Raw genomic sequence first — 21,236 nt, 5'->3', positions numbered from 1 at the left:
CCTCATACTAAAGCATTACATGCTTACACTGAAATAGATGTCATTGTGTAATGTACAGATGCACTGGGATCCCTATTTGTAGCAGTTTTCAGGACCTCTGATTACTCTCCACCCCTGTAATGGTCGCCAATGAATCTATCTATAATATAAAATTATATATATGCATGGTTGTTGGTGCCAGAAGGGCTGGTCTGAGTATTTCAGAAACTGCAGATCTACTGGGATTTTCACGCACAACCATCTCTAGGGTTTACAGAGAATGGCCCGAAAAAGAAAAAAAATCCAGTGAGCGGCAGTTCTGTGGGCGGAAATGCCTTGTTGATGCCAGAGGTCAGAGGAGAATGGGCAGACTGGTTCGAGCTGATAGAAAGGCAACAGTGACTCAAATCGCCACCCGTTACAACCAAGGTAGGCCTAAGAGCATCTCTGAACGCACAGTGCGTCGAACTTTGAGGCAGATGGGCTACAGCAGCAGAAGACCACACCGGGTACCACTCCTTTCAGCTAAGAACAGGAAACTGAGGCTACAATTTGCACAAGCTCATCGAAATTGGACAGTAGAAGATTGGAAAAACGTTGCTTGGTCTGATGAGTCTCGATTTCTGCTGCGACATTCGGATGGTAGGGTCAGAATTTGGCGTAAACAACATGAAAGCATGGATCCATCCTGCCTTGTATGGAGCATCTTTGGGATGTGCAGCCGACAAATCTGCGGCAACTGTGTGATGCCATCATGTCAATATGGACCAAAATCTCTGAGGAATGCTTCCAGCACCTTGTTGAATCTATGCCACGAAGAATTGAGGCAGTTCTGAAGGCAAAAGGGGTCCAACCCGTTACTAGCATGGTGTACCTAATAAAGTGGCCGGTGAGTGTATGTATGTGTGTGTATGTATGTATGTATGTATGTATGTATGTATGTATGTATGTATGTATGTATGTATGTATGTATGTATGTATGTATGTATGTATGTATATATATATATATATATATATATATATATATATATATATATATATATATATCTCTATCATCGTGATTACTCGCTAATCCCGCCCCCCTGCACAGCAGCTCCGCCCCCACATCACCACACACAATCCCACTCCCACCACATCACCACACATAATAACGCCTCCCACCCCATTACCACACAATCCCACCCCCCCACATCACCACACACAATCCCGCCCCCCACCACATCACACTCACTAATCCCGCCCTCTGCACAGTAGCTCCGCCCCCCACCACATCACCACACATAATCCCGCCCCCCACCACATTACCACACGAGGCTCCATCCCCACAATTTAATTGTGATTACACAGAAATTTTAACATAATTTATGTTTCGTTATGAAATTTGTTTAGATGCTGGAATGAATAAAAAACGTACATCTTACTATCCAGTTTGTTTTTGATTTTACACTGTGAATAAAATGTATTAGTATTATTCAGATTTTTAATGATTATTATTGCTATTAACTTCATTTTAAGTTAATTTACCACCTGTGTAAGCACTATTGAATGTTGGCATTATTTACTTTAATCACTAGCACCGTTAATTAGATAGCAATGAGTATGCCGAGCGTTAGCTGGCTGGAAACAGCTAGTACTTACATACAGACGTAGCAGCAGAGATTAACCTTGTGTTTGAAACAACACCAAATTCCTGAAATGGAAAGAAAAGCATTATTCTAAACAAGCCCCATAAAAGCTACATCACAATATGTTGATAGGAACTAAAGAGCATTGAGGCCCCAATTCATCATAATGTTTACACTTTTCTGGTGTAAAAGATTTTGAAAAGTAGCAATATTTTTGCACAATGCGAGGTTGCGCAAAAAAAAATGTTGCGACTTTTGTCGTTTGTGCATCAAAATGGACAGAGCTGGAGCAGGACGGGGGTCATCTAATTCATGACATATCATGGAACATCCAATATCACAGATCTTACTCCAGTTTTTGTGCCTCTTAATGAATCGGGCACCCTCAACAAGACTGGTGTGAACAATAGCGATCTTGATGAATCAGGGCCATACTGCGGATGCACATGTGTTACGTGCATTCATATTTTTTACCTTACCTCTACTTTGGATGCTAAAAAGACACAGGTAGGTGCCATTAATACAGGGTCTATACTTTTTAAAGAATACCTGAGGAAGAAAAAAAAAAAAAAAAAAAAAAAGGATACACTTACTAAAATGATATAAAGGCAAGCAATTTGTTACTGAGTATCCACATATTGCATTAATGATTTTTATTTTTCAGTACAGCTTACTTCCATCCAGCTCAACCATGAAAGCTTGCCCAGGTAAGTGGTGTAGTTACATTTCAGGAGACATTTTAATACCTTATCCGGTGTGCATTCATCACTTGGTGTATATGGGACGTTACCCCTGACCCAAAAGGATCAGCAGGGAGGAATGGGGTTGCAGAGCGTGACTGGTAGTGATGAAGAGCAGTTACATGGGGGGTATCCAGGATGTGAATGCTTCAGAAAAAGGTAAAAACAGTAGTGATGAGCGAATATACTGGTTACTCGAGATTTCTCGAGCATGCTCGGGTGTCCTCCGAGTATTTTTTAGTGCTCGGAGATTTAGTTTTTCTTGCCGCAGCGAAATGATTTACATCTGTTAACCAGCATAAGTACATGTGGGGGTTGCCTGGTTGCTAGGGAATCCCCACATGTAATCAAGCAGTGTAACAGATGTAAATCATTCAGCTGCAGCGAAAAAAACTAAATCTCTGAGCACTAAAAAATACTCGGACACCCGAGTGTGCTCGGGAAATCTAGAGTAATGAGTATATTCGCTCATCACTAGTAAGCAGAAGACCAACAGGAATAAAGTTATAAATTAGGAAAAGATGAAATGACAGGGACAAAATGGACGAGAATAAAATATTTCCTTATTTTATATTGAAGACTTTATGCTGTTTTTAATTACCGGTAACTTTATTCCTTTGATTATCTATGACAGTATTTTTGTTCCTATTGTAACAATTTAAGAGCCACCGCTTTCAGTACAATAACCACTGGACAAACTCTGTAGAAGTACCACTTATTTCTCCATGCATCCTCTAGTGCAGGGGTGGGGAACCTGTTGTCTGCCAAGGGCCATCTGGATTTTTATACCTTCCTTAGGGGGCTGTACAAATAGTGTTCTAACTCCTCCCATAAGGAACGTCCTGACACTGGTGTCAGGACATAATCCTCACTGCATTCAGTAATGAACGCTGCATACACGTGCTCAAAAAGCAAAAAGAAATTAAAGGGCTGGTGGCTATCAAACACAACTGCCTGCCCAAGAACTGTGGTCCCCGGAAATCTACCCGGGGCCGGAGAAAATGTTATCGAGTGCCGTAAATGGCCCGTGGGCCTGAGGTTCCCCACTCCTGCTCTAGTGCACCGCCTGCACAGTCAGGTAACTGAGACGAGCACAAAATCACATTTTGTAACCCCTTGCAGAAAGGTTTATAGGCAGGCTGGTAGGAGCACCGACACTGCTGTGAGAATACAGACGTCTCTTGTATGGTGCCAACTGACAGATGAGCACCCCACCCATCCTTGTTGTGACTGCAATTAAAATTCTTCAGCTGACCATAGTCAAAGTAATGAATAACACACCAAGACACAAGGAATATGAAGATGATAAACTTACCGAGCATAGAACCTTTTAAAGTAAACAGTAGCGGTAGCGATGACTTGCTGTCTTAATTTAAGATGTTCCCCTAAAGCTTGGATGACTAAAATAAAAGTACCATAAGAATAAAACAGAATGTCACACAACAAAGAAAACACTGCATGCTATAAGGACATTACAATGTGTGATTTAAAGAGTTATTTCAACTCCGCTCACTCCTGCTTTCAGGATATAAGGGGGGCTGCTCACACATCTACAGAATGCAACTCTTGTACCCCAAATGCAGAGCCGGAATACTTCTTTATCCCACAAATCAACTTCATATAAATATATTCTAAAAGTGTTTTTTGCAAACCTAGATGTATTGTTAATTCAGGATGATTGCATGGCTCAAAGGTGAGATAGTGCGATCACCATGGGAGTCCTAGGGCTATTGACACATGTCTGTCACCCCACAAAGCAACTTCAGGGCACCGTTATGTTGCCATGACAGCCAAAGGCTCAATAAAGTCCTCCAGGCCTGCTGCCGCTATAAACCTGCTGTTCAAGGTTGCTAGTAAGAGGTTACTTAGCTTTGGCATACTGAAGATCCAATTGTGAAGTAGTGAGAGTAAATAAAAAAAAAAATAAAGTCAAACGTTTACTAAAGAAAAAATAAGTAAAATTAAAACACGTTTTTATATCTTAGGCCTCTTTCACACTTCAGTTGTTTGGCGTCAGTCTAAATCCGCCATTTTCCTCAAATAACGGATCCGTTTTTTTTGTGACGGATCCGTTATTTTCCCCATAGACTTGCATTAGCGACGGATTGTGACGGATGGTCGTCCGTTCCATCCGTCATGCGACGGATCCGTCAAAATTTGGCGGACGTCATCTAGACATTGACGGTCATTGCAACGTTTTTTGTCTGCGTTGAAATGGCGGATCGCGACGGATCCGTCGCGTCCGTCATTTCATAGAATGGCCACCTATGGGCGACGGATCCGTCGCGACCGTCATTTCGGCGGATCCGTCGCCCCAATCCGTTTTTTCAATTTTTTTCAATTGCGCATGCTCCAAAAAGTATATACAACCCCCGAGTAACGGATCCGTCAAAAAAACGGATCCGTTACATCCGTTTTTTCAACTATTGTGACGGATCCGTCGATCCGTCATTATGTCGGAAGTGACTGACGCCAAAAAACTGAAGTGTGAAAGAAGCCTAACCCGACACACTCCCCATTTACAGTCACTGCCGTGATTCATCAGAGGCTGGTGATCTGTATCTATATCAAGTGGAAGTAAGCGCAACACATGCTAGGCAATATATACAGTGGGTATGAAAAGTATTCACACCCCTTTAAAAATTTTCACTCTTTCATTGCAGCCATTTGAAAAATTCAAAAAAGTTCATTTTTTTCACATTAATGTATACTCTGCACCCCATCTTGACCGAAAGAAACCCCAGAAATGTAGAAATTTTTGCAAATACAGAAAAACAAATTTCACATGGTCGTAAGTATTCAGACCCTTTGCTCAGACACTCATATTTAAATCACATGCTGTCCATTTCCTTGTGATCCTCCTTGAGATGCTTCTACTCCTTCATTGGAGTCCAGCTGTGTTTAATTAAACTGATAGGACTTGATTTGGAAAGGCACACACCTGTCTATATAAGGGTACCGTCACACAGTGCAATTTTGATCGCTACGACGGCACGATCCGTGACGTCGCAGCGATCGTATGATTATCGCTCCAGCGTCGTAGACTGCGGTCACACGTTGCAATCACGGCGCTGGAGCGATGCCGAAGTCCCCGGGTAACCAGGGTAAACATCGGGTTACTAAGCGCAGGGCCGCGCTTAGTAACCCGATGTTTACCGTGGTTACCAGCGTAAAAGTAAAAAAAAACAAACCGTACATGCTCACCATCTGATGTCCGTCCGGTCCCTTGCCGTCCGCTTCCTGCTCTGACAGATCCGGCCGTACAGTGAGAGCAGAGAGCAGCGGCGACGTCACCGCTATGATCTGCTCTCACTTTCCGGCCGGCAGACAGTCAGAGCGGGAAGCGGACGGCAAGAGACCTGACGGACATCAGATGGTGAGCATGTACGGTTTGTTTTTTTTTACTTTTACGCTGGTAACCACGGTAAACATCGGGTTACTAAGCGCGGCCCTGCGCTTAGTTACCCGATGTTTACCCTGGTTACCAGCGAACGCATCGCTGGATCGCTGTCACACACAACGATCCAGCGATGTCAGCGGGTGATCAAGCGACGAAAGAAAGTTCCATACGATCTGCTACGACGTACGATTCTCAGCAGGATCCCTGATCGCTGCTGCGTGTCAGACACTGCGATATCGTAACGATATCGCTAGAACGTCACGAATCGTACCGTCGTAGCGATCAAAATTGCACTGTGTGACGGTACCCTAAGACCTCCCAGCTCACAGTGCATGTCAGACCAAATAAGAATCATGAGGTCAAAGGAACTGACCAAGGAGCTCAGAGACAGAATTGTGGCAAGGCACAGATCTGGCCAAGGCTACAAAAGAATTGCTTCAGTACTCAAGGTTAGTAAGAGCACAGTGGCCTTCATAATCCTTAAATGGAAGAAGTTTGGGACCACCAGAAGTCTTCCTAGACCTGGCCATCCAGAAAAACTGAGCAATTGCGGGAGAAGAGCCTTGGTGAGAAAGGTAAAGAAGAACCCCAAGATCACTGTGGCTGAGCTCCAGAGATGCAGTAGGGAGATGGGAGAAAGTTCCACAAAGTCAGCTATCACTGCAGCCTTCCACCAGTCGGGCCTTTATAGCAGAGTGGCCTGACAGAAGTGCAAGACATATGAAATCCCTCATAGAGTTTGCTAAAAAACAAACAAAAAAACCAAACAAACACTTGAAGAACTCCCAGATTATGAAAAATAAGATTCTCTGGTCTGATGAGATGAGGATAGACCTTTTTGGCGATAATTCTAAGCAGTATGCGTGAAGAACACCAGGCACTGCTCATCGCCTGCCCAATACAATCCCAACAGTGAAACATGGTGGTGGCAGCATCATGCTATGGGGGTGTTTTTCAGCTGCAGGGACAGAACGACTGGTTGCCATTGAAGGAAACATGAATGCGGCCAAGTACAGAGATATCCTGGATGAAAACATCTTCCAGAGTGCTCTGGACCTCCCTCAGACTTGGCCGAAGGTTCACCTTCCAACAAGACAATAACCCTAAGCACACAGCTAAAATAACAAAGGAGTGGCTTCGGAACAACTCTGTGACCATTCTTGACTGGCCCAGCCAGATCCCTGACCTAAACCCAATTGAGCATCTCTGGGAGACCTGAAAATTAGGGTTGAGCGACCTTTAGTTTTTTAGGGTCTAGTCGGGTTTTGTGAAACCCGACTGTCTTAAAAGTCGAGTCGAGTGAAATCGGCCGACCACCGTGAAAAGTCGGGTTTCGGCCGAAACACGAAACCCAATGAAGGAAATCAATCTCTCTCTCTCTCTCCACAGAAAATTTCGTATTGCACATTCCAAATCCCTACTGCGCACAAGCGATAACATGACGATAGGCGTTCACTCCCCTAAGACCTATGTCATCACTCTGCCAACACTCATTCATTGGCTGAAAAAATGGCGCTAAACGCGTCATACGAAACACGACTTTCCCACCAAGATCGCGTACCGCATGGCCGACCCCGCACAGGGATCGGGTCGGGTTTCATGAGACGCCGACTTTGCCAAAAGTCGGCGACTTATGAAAATGCACGACCCGTTTCGCTCAACCCTACTGAAAATGGCTGTCCACCAACGTTCACCATCCAACCTGAGGGAACTGGGGAGGATCTGCAAGGAAGAATGGCAGAGGATCCCCAAATCCAGGTGTGAAAACTTGTTGCATCATTCCCAAGAAGACTCATGGCTGTACTAGCTCAAAAGGGTGCATCTACGCAATACTGAGCAAAGGGTATGAATACTTATGACCATGTGATATTTCAGTTTTTCTTTTTTAATAAATATGCAAAAATTTCTACATTTGTTCTTTTTCAGTCAAGAAGGGGTGCAAAGTATACATTAATGAGAAAAAAAATGAACTTTTTTGAATTTACCAAATGGCTGCAATGAAGCAAAGTGAAAAATGTAAAGGGGTCTGAATACTTTCCAAACCCACTGTAGGTAGACAAAGACTAAGGCCCCATTCATCAGTTTTTCAAGCACGAGAGCTATCCCTTTATTTCACACATAGCACTTGTGTTTATGACAGTCTATGGAGCGGTTCACATTTCCGTGATTTTCTTGTGAATCAAGTGATCCATGCAAAATCACTGAGAAATGTCCGATATTGATCCGGCGCCATCTTGGTGTAGACAAAAGTTTTTTCCCCCCCTCTAGCAAAATGGCGCCTGCGCAGTAGCAACTATCACATTCTGAATTATGCTACTGCACAGGGGCCGACACTGGCATGAGCAAATATAATACAGCATGTAAAAAATGGATCAGTGACCTGTCATAAGCCATCAGTATGATAATGTAAGCCGCGCACCACATGAAGCTATGCTTACGTACAAAAACGCAGATGGCAGACCTGCGTAACTGGACATGCGGCGCGTCTTTCCAGACCGCAGCATATCTATTTATCTAGCGGAGACGCTCAGTCTCCGCTAGATAAATAACAAAGTCTATGTATATGACGCGATGATTCCACATGTGTTCAACGGACACAGGCAGAATCATGCGCGTACAAAAGGGGGCAGTGCTATGGGCGGAGTGGGGTATCTGCTGCGTCCAAAGCGTGGATCGTGGACACATACCCTTAAAGTCAACCAGATCCATCACAAAAGAAGTCATAATCAATAATGAGACTCCTAAAAGATAGCAGGAGATTACCTTCATGCTCCTGCAAAAGAAAAAAAAACAAACATTAAACTGCTTACCGTTTGTAAAAAAAATCTGCAGCTTCCAATACTCTTCCTCACTTAAGAATTTTAAGTCTTTTTGTCGTTCCTTTAATAAATCTTGTTTATCCAGTATCCATTGCAAGCTGGGAAAACAAAAGCCCAAGTATGGCTGAATATAAGTGTATTCCCCGAAGACGGCCAGGTGTGAAGATGCCCTACGGTAACCAAAACGACTTGGATAGGAAGAACTATATAGACAAGAAGTCCCTACCTGGTTTCCACAGGGGAGTTGTGTAGCTGGACTAAAGTTTTCCCGTCAATCCTGTGCTTGTATTGTAAAACTGTGTCTGCAGCAAAATGGCGGCAGCGCTTGCACAGTAGCGTCTATCAGCAAGCGATCAATACTACTGCGCCAAAGCCATTTTGCTGAAGTTACAATTTTTCTAAGCCAACACTATTATATGCATTATGTAAAATAGGAGGTAGGTCAGTGAGGGATCAGTGACCTGTCCTAAGTATAAATATGTAAGCAGAGCACCACATGAAGACCCCCGCACCACAGGCCACCCCGCAGCACGAAGACCCGCCCACAGGCCGCCCGGAGCACGAGGATCTCATTAACTGAAAACTACAAATATAGGTTACACAACAACCACAAGACGGATTTCATCACCCAGGTGTCATTGTAATCAGTATAACGGCGCCGACCTGACACTGTGTGTAGGTTACTGAGCACAATCCTGCTGACAGGTTCCCCTTTAACCCCTTAACGACCTTTGACGCATACGCTGCGTCATGAAAGTCTGTGCCTTCACGACCTGTGACGCAGCGTATGCGTCATGGAGGGATCGCGCTCCTGCAGATCGGGTGAAAGGGTTAACTCCAATTTCACCCGATCTCCAGGAACAGGGGGAGTGGTGCTTCAGCCCAGGGGGGGTGGCTTCACCCCCCCGTGGCTACGATCGCTCTGATTGGCTGTTGAAAGTGAAACTGCCAATCAGAGCGATTTGTAATATTTCACCCCAAAAAACGGTGAAATATTACAATCCAGCCATGGCCGATGCTGCAATATCATCGGCCATGGCTGGAAAACCTAATCTGCCCCCACCCCACCCCACCGATCGCCCCCCCAGTGCTCCGGTGCGCGGTCCGCCCCCCTAATTCGTTCTGTCCGCTCCTCCGTTCTCCTGTCCGCTCCCCCCGTGCTCCGGTGCCCCCTCCCTGTGCTCCGGTCCCCCCCCCTGTGCTCCGGTCCCCCCCCGTGATCCGATCACCCCCCCTTCATACTTACCGGGCCTCCCGATGTCCGTCCGGCTTCTCCATGGGCGCCGCCATCTTCCAATATGGCGGGCGCATGCGCACTGCGCCCGCAGAGTCTGCCGGCTGGCAGATTCATTTCAGAAGTATTTTGATCACTGCGATATAGCCTATCACAGTGATCAAAATAAAAAAAAGTAAATGACCCCCATTTATCACCCCCATAGGGACAATAATAAAAATAAATAAAATATATATTTTTTTTTTCTGCTAGGGTTAGGGTTAGAACTAGGGTTAGAATTAGGGTTAGAATTAGGGGTAGGGTTAGGGTTAGGGGTAGGGTTAGGGCATGTGCACACAGTGCGGATTTGGCTGCGAATCCGCAACGGATTGCCGCGGATCCGCAGCGGATCGGCCGCGGATCCGCAGCGGATCCGCAGCGGATTGGCCGCTGCGAATTCGTAACAGTTTTCCATCAGGTTTACAGTACCATGTACACCTATGGAAAACCAAATCTGCTGTGCCCATGGTGCGGAAAATACCGTGCGGAAACGCTGTGTATTTTCCGCAGCATGTCAATTTTGTGCGGATTCCGCAGCGTTTTACACCTGTTCCTCAATAGGAATCCGCAGGTGAAATCCGCACAAAAAAAACACTGGAAATCCGCTGTAAATCCGTAGGTAAAACGCAGTGCCTTTTACCTGCGGATTTTTCAAAAATGGTGCGGAAAAATCTCACACGAATCCGCAAAGTGGGCACATAGCCTTAGGGTTAGGGTTGGAATTAGAGTTAGGGTACCGTCTCACAGTGGCACTTTGATCGCTACGACGGTACGATCTGTGACGTTCCAGGGATATCCATACGATATCGCTGTGTCTGACACGCAGCAGCGATCAGGGACCCTGCTGAGAATCGTACGTCGTAGCAGATCGTTTGGAACTTTCTTTCGTCGCTGGATCTCCCGCTGTCATCGCTGGATCGTTGTGTGTGACAGCTATCCAGCGATGCGTTCACTTGTAACAAGGGTAAACATCGGGTTACTAAGCGCAGGGCCGCGCTTAGTAACTCGATGTTTACCGTGGTTACCAGCGTAAAAGTAAAAAAAACCAAAAAACGTACATACTCACATTTCGGTGTCCTTCAGGTCCCTTGCCGTCTGCTTCCCGCTCTGACTGTCTGCCGGCCGGAAAGTGAGAGCAGAGCGCAGCGGTGACGTCACCGCTGTGCTGTGCTCTCACTGTGCGGCGGCGCTCAGTCAGAGCGGGAAGCAGACGGCAAGGGACCTGAAGGACACCAAAATGTGAGTATGTACGTTTTTTTTTTTTACTTTTACGCTGGTAACCACGGTAAACATCGGGTTACTAAGCGCGGCCCTGCGCTTAGTAACCCGATGTTTACCCTGGTTACCCGGGACCTTGGCATCGTTGGTCGCTGGAGAGCGGTCTGTGTGACAGCTCCCCAGCGACCACACAATGACTTTCCAACGATCACGGCCAGGTCGTATCGCTGGTCGTGATCGTTGGTAAATCGTTATGTGAGACGGTACCCTTAGGGTTGGAATTAGGGCTAGGGTTGGAAATAGGATTAAGATTAGGCTTGTGGTTAGGGTTAAGGATAGGGTTAGGGTTGTGTTGGGGTTACAGTTGTGGGTAGGGTTGGGATTAGGGTTAGGATTAGGGTTGGATTTAGGGTTACGGGTGTGTTGGGGTTAGGGTTGTGGTTAGGGGTGTGTGGAGATCAGACTGAAAGAATCCATTGTGTCTTTCTCCTGAGACATCTGGCTTATATCAGGAAACTTAAGCAAAGTTGACATTTCCTTTTATGGACGCATTCCTTCTTGATATTGTAACCTTTTACCTACATACCAGAAGCTGTACCTTATCTCTAGTATAGACTGTTTTTGTAAAAGGATGTGAAATATGAGCGCTTGTGCGCATGTCTGTAAATGTATAACTCTTTTCTATATAAAGGAGGGGTAGAGCCCAGTGAGTCAGACGTGCTCCTGGGCTTCCCCTGTATATGATCACACAACCTTTTGTGCTGCGTGTCATTTTACTCGGATCCCTACCTCTAGTAAGCCAGGGACTGAGAAGGACTTAACATTTCTTTGGCGCCCGAACAGGGACCCGAGGTGAGAGTATTTGCTCGAGATTTACCTGCGGATACGGACAACGGAGATCTGGGATAATGGACGGCAAATGAACTGAAAAACCTGGCCAGGTAAGAGACATTATTAGTTCTCTTTTATCTGCCCTGTATTATCCGAAAGATCTCTATGAGCCATGTCACGCTGGGTTAGTCTAGTAGTGAGTAGATACCTATAAAACTCGGGTTACCATATTGTATAGATTTATGAGTCCTGTCCCTGGCAGTGTGTGAACAGTGTGAAGGTTGTGGTATGTTGTGAAAGAAGAGCAAAAGTGCGTAGAAAAATAAGCCGAAATAGTTGGGGTATAAGCCTTATACACGGAAGTCAGCCTAACTGGGTCATGTGGTTGCGTCCTTCTGGGAGACCTCCGCCCATGCTTGACTCTCATTAAGTGCTTAACCTCCTTCATTTCTGGATAAGGTTTGATAGAATGAGCCCAGAACGCGGTTTCATGAGCCTGGGACAAGTATGCTAACTGACACAGAAAGTTTTGTGATCTGTATGGTGTTGCTGGGTCTGTTTGCGTGTATAATAGCACTTAAGTACGTTCTGCACGTTAGGAAGAACGGAGCAGACAAGCCTTTCAATATTTTAGCTCCCTAGGAGAGAAGGCAACGAGACATCACCATAGAGTAAGTGATTGTCCAAACGTCACCTGGGGTAGAAATAGCTAATATTGAAAAAGAAAAATGGGAAATAAACAGACAAAAACCGTCTTAGGACAAGTGGAAGCAGCAGATATCATACAGGAAAGATGTGGAAAGACAGTCAGAAGTCAGATTAGAAGGGTAAGAGAAAAATTGGGAATTTCAGAAGCACTTATGTTCAGTACAGAATGGGAAAAACTGAGTAAAGAACGAGGTGGAATTATCAAAGACAATGGGTGGGAAGAAATCATACATTGTATGATAGAGGTCTCAAAAACAGCTAAAGAGGAGAATTGGAAGTACGATCCAGACACTTCCAAATGGATCATGGGGAAGGGAAAAAGTTGTGACATAATCCCGCCACCTTACCTAGATCCAAAAGCCCAATCATTTGTACCATCTGGAAGAGCAGAAGGAGGAAAACAATTTCCAGCCTTGTATCCCAATCTTGGTGGGGTAGGAGGATGGGAATGTTCACACTGTGGACAACAAAATCCAGATTGGAGAAATGATTGCCTAGCCTGTGGTACACCTAGATATGGCGCTGTACTTGCCCCTGTTAGGGTAGTACCAAGACCCTTTAGGGAACCTGGTGCTGACGGGGTAATGGGAACTAGATATCATCAGACCCGACAGTATTTTCCATGGTCTCCAGCCGAGGGTATGTCCCTCCTGCATAATGCGCCTGATCCCACTCAATATCCTATCCGATTTGCACAATACATACAACAAATCATGCAGACTCATGCCGGGGTCTGGGCGGACGGGGAAGAATTATGTAGAATGAAAATGTCCCCCGGACTTTTTCAGGAATTATTAACACACCTACAGCCCAATAGACCAGTGGCAGAAGGGGGTGCCTTACAGACAGAAGCATCAGGTACCCAGTTCACAGAGGCATTAATAATTTTCATGAGAGGAAAACAGAGGGAAAGGGGGTCTACAGGTGTGATTATGCAGAAATTTGGGCAAAGTATTGAAGAATATAGTCAAGAACTAGAAAATAGCTTTAGGGATGAAGGATTGGATTTGACTGATGCTTCAGTAAGGAGACTTTTTACAAAACAATTAATAGAGGGGCTAGATCCGAAAATCAGAGAAAAATTTAAATCCTCTACTCCAGATTGGAGAACAATTGAACAACCAAATATTGTGAAACAACGATGTTTAGGAATAGCCATGGATATGAGAGAGAATCGTAAGCCTGTTAGAATAGCACAAGCTAATACAGGAGGAAGAGTGAGACACAATTTTCCTTGCCACTACTGTAAAAAGCCAGGTCATTTTCAAAGAGAGTGCAGGAAGAAGTTGGCAGATATAAAGTCAGGCAAATTTGTTCCCAGAAATAACCCTCCCCAAACGGACAACCAGCAGAAATCTACCATCATAGATGGTCCCATACCAGATTCAGATTGACTCGATGTGTTACAAACTTCCCTACCAGCTAGAAGACCTATGATACAGGTGAATGTGGGGGGGAGAGAGATTCCATTTTTGATAGATACAGGTGCAACTTCCTCAATTTTGAATCAAGATTTTCTTCCGAATCCGGAAGATATTTCAGAACAAACAACTTTTGCTGAGGGTTATGATGGGGTAATTCGAACACTGCCATATACTGTGCCCCTAGAGGTCTCATTAGGACCTAAATGTTTTGCATCCAGATTTTTGTATGCCAGAGGTGCCCCAACATGTCTGTTAGGAACTGATGTACTAAAGAAATTAGAAGCTAACATCAATTTTAGGGAAGATGGCACAGTTATGCTGACTATCCCTGATGATGCAGAATCATTAGAACAATATGTCAGAATTCAGGCTTTTGAGGATTATACTGAAGAAAAAGAGTACACTACAGATCTAGACCTCTCAATGATCCCAGAAACACTGTGGGCACAGGGTGACACTGATGTGGGATTATTGCATATTTCTCCTGTAAAATTATCTGTGCAACCAGGAACTGTTCTCCCACAGCTCAGACAATACCCTGTGAGTGCCCAGCAGGAACTAGCGATTACAAAACAGATAGAGGGATATAGAGAGAAAGGAGTTTTGGTAGAGATACAATCACCTGCTAACACTCCTCTGTATCCAGTCAAGAAGAGAACTCTTGATAAGGGTTCTATGCCCAAATATCGTATGGTACATGATCTAAGAGAAATAAACAAAGTTCTAGATCCAATCACCCCAGTTGTACCCAATCCTCATACGTTACTATCACAGATACCAGCCAGTTCTCAAGTGTTTACTGTAATAGATCTTTCAAATGCATTTTTCTCGGTTCCTTTACACCAAGATAGTTGGCATTTGTTTGCATTTACATTTAAGGGCAAACAGTTGGCGTGGACACGCCTTCCACAGGGAATGATACACTCCCCTACTCTTTATTCAAATGCCCTACAAACAGTTCTTCAAAGGTTTGAACCCGAACCACAGGTAGTAATTTTACAGTATGTGGATGACATACTACTTTGCTGCCCAGATCTAGAAACCGCAGAAAGGTCCACTGTAAGTTTACTATGTTTTCTAGAAAAAGAAGGGTGTAAAGTGAATAGACAAAAGCTACAAGTTTGTCAGACCAAAGTGGTCTTTCTAGGTCATTGCATTTCTCAAGGTAAAAAGCATCTTACACCTCAAAGAACTGAAGCAATAAAACAGATGAATGAGCCTAGAAATCATAAACAGCTACGAGCATTTTTAGGAATAGTGTCTCATTGTAGACAATGGATTATACATGCCAGTCAACTAATGCAACCACTGTATGACTGTGTAAAAAGTGAACCTTATTTGTTGACAAAAGAAGGTCAGATTTCGTTCCAACAATTAAAAGATGCCCTTGTTTCAGCTCCAGCGTTAGGGCTACCAGACTACACAAAACCATTTCAGCTTATGGCTGCAGAAGTTGATTCCCATGCTACAGGAGTTCTTACCCAGAAGCATGCAGGGAAACAAAGACCAATTGCATATCTTTCAGCAAGGTTAGATCCCGTAGCTAGAGCAGCGCCAACCTGTGTACGTGTAGTTGTTGCTGTCTCACTATTGTTAGACAAAGCATCAGAAATTGTCCTAGAGTATCCACTCACAGTTCAAACTACGCATGATGTTTATGGGATATTAAACCAGGTCCAACCAAAACACATTTCCATGGCCAGACATTTGCGGCTACAGTGTTCTTTGCTGCTCCCCTCTACTATCACATTTGCAAGGCTTCAGACTCTTAATTTAGCTACACTGCTACCTCTCGAGTCTGAAGGGGGGAATAAGGACACTGATCCACACGCAAATTTTTTCCCTACAGACACACATGATTGTACAGAGCTCATTTTACAAGAAACGGCAGGCTTACCCAATGTATCCGAAACACCACTTCAAAATCCAGATTTAGAGCTGTTTATAGACGGTAGTAGGTTTGCAGATGACACAGGTAACTTCCATACAGGGTATGCAGTTGTGTCAGAATCTGAAACTCTCAAAGCAGAACCACTTCCACCAAAACAGTCTGCACAAGAAGCAGAACTAACAGCATTGATCGAAGCGCTAAAAATAGCTGAGAATCAGACAGCTAATATATACACTGATTCTAGGTATGCACATGGTATTGTGTTTGACTTTGGAGTAATCTGGAGAGCTAGAGGTTACATGACAGCGTCAGGACAACCTGTAAAACATGCTTCTTTGATCAAACAGATCTTAGAGGCTGCACAAGAAACAAAAGAAGTAGCAGTAATTAAGGTAGCTGCACATGTGAGACTCGACACTAGGGAATCTAGGGGAAATGATAGGGCTGATAAAGCAGCAGCAGTCAAACCCTTACAACAGGTTCATACTGTAAACCTCACAGAAAATACTGAAGATAGACTGAGACAAGCACAGGAAGATGCAGGAGAAGAGGAGAGGGACAGGTGGAAAAAGGAAGGGGCAGAAGAACAAGCGGGAATTTGGAAGAAAGATGGACTAATATGTCTACCTAGAGCCTGGTACCCGATTGTAGTTGGTGGACTACACCACCCTACTCATGTGTCTGCAAATGCAATGACACTACTGGCAAAGCAAGTCTGGTTGGCTCCAGGTTTTGGCAACTACGCAAGAGACTATTGTGCTGCATGCGTTATATGCCTGGCACATAATCCCGGACAGACAACAAAGACCCCTATGAAGCACCACGTCCGACCTCTCTATCCGTTTCAGCGATTACAAATAGACTTTATCCAGCTGCCAAAAAGTAATGGGTATGAGTATGTGTTGGTGTGTGTGGACATGTTCTCAGGGTGGCCAGAGGCCTATCCAGTTCGGAAGGCTTCAGCTAAAAACACTGCTGTAAAGCTAGTTGCCGAACTGATACCCCGTTACGGTCTCCCTGAAGTGATCGAGTCAGATAGGGGTACTCATTTCACTGGAGAAATATTTCAAAATGTACTGAAAATGTTGGGTGTTGAAAGTCAGTTACACACTCCGTACCATCCTCAAAGTTCTGGTAAGGTGGAACGCATGAATGGAACTTTAAAATTAAAAATACAGAAAGCCATGGCTGAAACAGGAAAGCCTTGGACAGAATGCCTTCCACTGGCCCTTTACTCAATACGCAATACCCCAAGGGGTAAGACTAAACTGTCTCCATATGAAATTTTGTTTGGCAGGACTGCCAATTTAGGATGTTATTTTCCACAGCAACTTGTGTTAAATATTGAGTCATTGACTTCTTATGTGCAAAATCTTCAGAAACAATTAACTAAGGTGAATGCACAAGTTTTTGCTTCCCTTCCAGATCCTGACAACACAGAAGGAAGTCACAAGTTGGAACCAGGTGATCAAGTCTATGTAAAAAGACACACCAGAAAGGCTCTAGAACCAAGGTTTGACGGACCCTTCCAAGTCCTGTTGACAACACCTACATCAGTCAAGCTTGAAGGAAAGGCATCATGGATACATGCAAGCCATTGCAAAAAAAACAGTATAAACTCATGATATTGATGTTAATAATGATAACCTCAACGGAGGCATGGGATAGACTGAATTCTCTAGCCCCTTTGAACAATAGATTCGTACAACATCATAAAAAATTAGTGCATGACTTGTTAAACAATACACAAACCCTGACAGATTGTTGGATCTGTACCCATTCACCGGTATCAGCCACAAGTATACCTTTTCTAGCAGTTCCCGTATCAGCAGAAGAAATATTCGCTTGGCCTAATTGTTCAGACAACCTGGCCAACAACCAAACTGGTAATGCTAGGCTGTGGAATACTACAATCGCCATACCAATTGTGGGATGGGTAGAATTTCCTTGGTGGCAGGGTAATCTCTCAGGGACTGGTACACATCTACAATATTTGGCCTATAAGGGTGGGGCCTGGGTACCTAGGAATAAGACTGGATTAACTAATTTAGGACAGGTCCCCACAGAAAATCTACAGCTCAGTTTCAGTACAACCGCCGATCCCTCTGATGCTTTCAAACCTGTAGTATTGGAAAGATACATACACAATAGAAATTGGGAACATTCTGAGTTGTTCCCTCAAGGTAATGCAAGCGATTGTACAAGCAAACCGGGGAACCTGGTTTGTAATGAATCTGATGAGTATGTCAATGGAATGCCTGTATGTGGAAATCCCGCAGCCGGGTACTGTAGCCCCTTGGGACAAAAACCCTCTTGGTGTATGCTTCAGGATGTATCTAGATTTGTGGATTTGGCTCACAGATTGGTATTGCAGCACTCAGCTCTATGGGATCTGCCTGAAGGTACATTTTGGATATGCGGAGAAGGAGCATATAAATGGCTTCCCGTAGGTATAAAGGGTACTTGTACATTAGGACGCCTAACCCCAGCTACATTCATAATTTCAAATAAACAAGTGAATATGCAAGCCGTGCCCAAGCACACACTATATAAAAGAGCTGCAGATAACTCACCACGTCCCTCGGGGAGGCCACATATAGTACAAATGGGAATTCCTAACAAAATTGCTAGTACCATTTTTATTTATCCTATGTTAACACAAATGTGGGATAAATTAGTTAGAGCCACGGATTATTTAGATGATCAGATCTGGGATATATTGGATATACTAAACACTAGTATAGCTGTACAGAATCAGCTTATAATAGTCGTCAACCAACATACCCTGGTATTGGATTACCTAACTGCCTCACAAGGGGGTATGTGTCAAATCATCGGACCCACCTGCTGTCATTATATAGACCCGAATAGTACTATGAGTATGACATTTAAATTAAAGGACGTACAACGACTCAGAGATCAGTATGACAAAGATAATGACCAGAATAAGGATAGCTGGTGGTCAGATACCTTTTCTTTTCTTAACCCAGCCAACTGGTTCAGAGGAATCGGTGGGTGGGTTGCTGGGATTATGCAGAGCATAATACATATAGTTATGATTATTGTAGTCATATACGTACTATTCCAGATTGTGCTCAAGGGTATCTCAGTATGCACAGATAAACTTTGTGTAATAGATGCAAGAGTATAAATTTTTTTCTTTTATTATCCTCTAGTGATTCTAATTAATATTACCGTACTAATTTTTGTTTTTATATTTTAGTATACTGCTAAAGAAGAAAATAATTTGCGATAGAAGAATTAATACTAGATTTTATTCTCTTATTAACCCCTTAGTGACAGAGCCAATTTGGTACTTAATGACCGAGCCAATTTTTACAATTCTGACCAGTGTCACTTTATGAGGTTATAACTCTGGAACGCTTTATCGGATCCCGCTGATTCTGAGATTGTTTTTTCGTGACATGTTGTACTTCAAGTTAGTGGTAACATTTCTTCGATATTACTTGCGATTATTTATGAAAAAAATGGAAATATGGCGAAAATTTTTAAAATTTTGCAATTTTCAAACTTTGTATTTTTATGCCCTTAAATCAGAGAGATATGTCACAAAAAATAGTTAATAAATAACATTTCTCACATGTCTACTTTACATCAGCACAATTTTGGAAACAATTTTTTTTTTGTTAGGGAGTTATAAGGGTTAAAAGTTGACCAGCAATTTCTCATTTTTACAACACCATGTTTTTTTTTAGGGACCACATCACCTTTGAAGTGATTTTGAGGGGTCTATATGATAGAAAATAACCAAGTGTGACACCATTCTAAAAACTGCACCCCTCAAGCTGCTCAAAACCACATTCAAGAAGTTTATTAACCCTTTACGTACTTCACAGGAACTAAAACAATGTGGAAGAAAAAAATTAACATTTTACTTTTTTTTGCAAACATTTTACTTCAGAACCATTTTTTTTAATTTTCACAAGTGTAAAAACAGAAATTTAACCACAAATTTTGTTGTGCAATTTTTCCTGAGTACGCCAATACCCCATATGTGGAGGTAAACCACTGTTTGGGCGCACCGCAGAGCTTGGAAGTGAAGGAGCACCGTTTGACTGTTTCAATGCAGAATTGGCTGGAATTGAGATCGGACGCCATGTCGCGTTTGGAGAGCCCCTAATGTGCCTAAACAGTGGAAACCCCCCACAAATGACACCATTTTGGAAACTAGACCCCCCAAGGAACTTATCTAGATGTGTGGTGAGCACTTTGAACCCCCAAGTGCTTCACAGAAGTTTATAACGTAGAGCCGTGAAAATAAAAAATCGCATTTGTTTTCACAAAAATGATTTTTTCGCCCACAAATTCTTATTTTCACAAGGGTAACAGGAGAAATTAGACCACAAAAGTTGTTGTGCAATTTCTCCTGAGTACGTCGATACCCCATATGTGGAGGTAAACCACTGTTTGGGCGCACCGCAGAGCTTGGAAGTGAAGGAGCACCGTTTGACTTTTTCAATGCAGAATTGGCTGGAATTGAGATCGGATGCCATGTCGCGTTTGGAGAGTCCCTGATGTGCCTAAACCAGGGTGGATAAAAATCAATGTTTTTTTAAAAAAATCAAAAAAATCGGATTTTTTTGATTTAAATCGGATTTTTTTGATTTAAATCGGATTTTTTTCAATAAACTGCTTTTTGAGGAAAATATTTTACCATCCAAAGGTTCTTCCATCATGAGATAAAGCTGAGTTGTTTAACTCAGTAGAATAAAGGCTGTATATGTGTAACATTCACAATGCCATGCTCTTCCAGAGGTTTCTGTAGGATGCTGACTATCCAACAAGTTTGGGCATGTCAACTGAATGGAAAAAGAAACTAAACCAAAAGTGAAACCAAGCTAGAAGTGTGGAATTAAAGGGGCAGTATGAACAAAATGTGGAGGCTATTAATAGTTTATACAATTAAGACATGCTGCTTTTAAACACCTACCTATTGCCATATAGTAAAACAAAAAAGATTTTTACTTACTTTGGGGTCCCCCCCTCACCCTGGCGTTAGATCGTTGCCCCTAGTTTCGTCCGTGTAACTATGGGCGCACATGCGCACTGCTCTCACTTCTCATTTTAATCGTGATTTATATTAAAAAAACCTTTTGATTTAAATCAGTGATTTAAATCATGATTAAAATCATGATTTAAATCGATCCGATTTAAATAGAAAAAAATCTTTTGATTTAAATCGTGATTTAAATCATGATTTAAATCGGCGTGATTTAAATCATTCCACCCTGGCCTAAACAGTGGAAACCCCCCACAAGTGATACCATTTTGGAAACTAGACCCCCCAAGGAACTTATCTAGATGTGT

The 21,236-nt window shown here is 43.3% G+C and overlaps 1 protein-coding gene across 1 annotated transcript in view; it reads right to left on the bottom strand.

The window, feature by feature from the left end:
* Window positions 1-21,236, bottom strand: part of CCNC (cyclin C) — an 84,131-nt gene that overhangs the window by 54,291 nt on the left and 8,604 nt on the right. Inside the window, exons 2-5 of the mRNA XM_077289667.1 lie at window positions 8,555-8,661; window positions 3,660-3,744; window positions 2,084-2,153; window positions 1,618-1,669 (exon numbers count right to left, since the gene is read on the bottom strand). Coding sequence (XP_077145782.1) covers window positions 1,618-1,669; window positions 2,084-2,153; window positions 3,660-3,744; window positions 8,555-8,661 — 314 coding nt within the window. The remainder of the gene's footprint in view (window positions 1-1,617; window positions 1,670-2,083; window positions 2,154-3,659; window positions 3,745-8,554; window positions 8,662-21,236) is intronic.

The sequence above is a fragment of the Ranitomeya variabilis genome, chromosome 2, assembly GCF_051348905.1.
Source record: "Ranitomeya variabilis isolate aRanVar5 chromosome 2, aRanVar5.hap1, whole genome shotgun sequence".
Classification (NCBI taxonomy): Eukaryota; Metazoa; Chordata; class Amphibia; order Anura; family Dendrobatidae; genus Ranitomeya; species Ranitomeya variabilis.
This window is presented reverse-complemented; position numbering and strand designations above follow the sequence as displayed.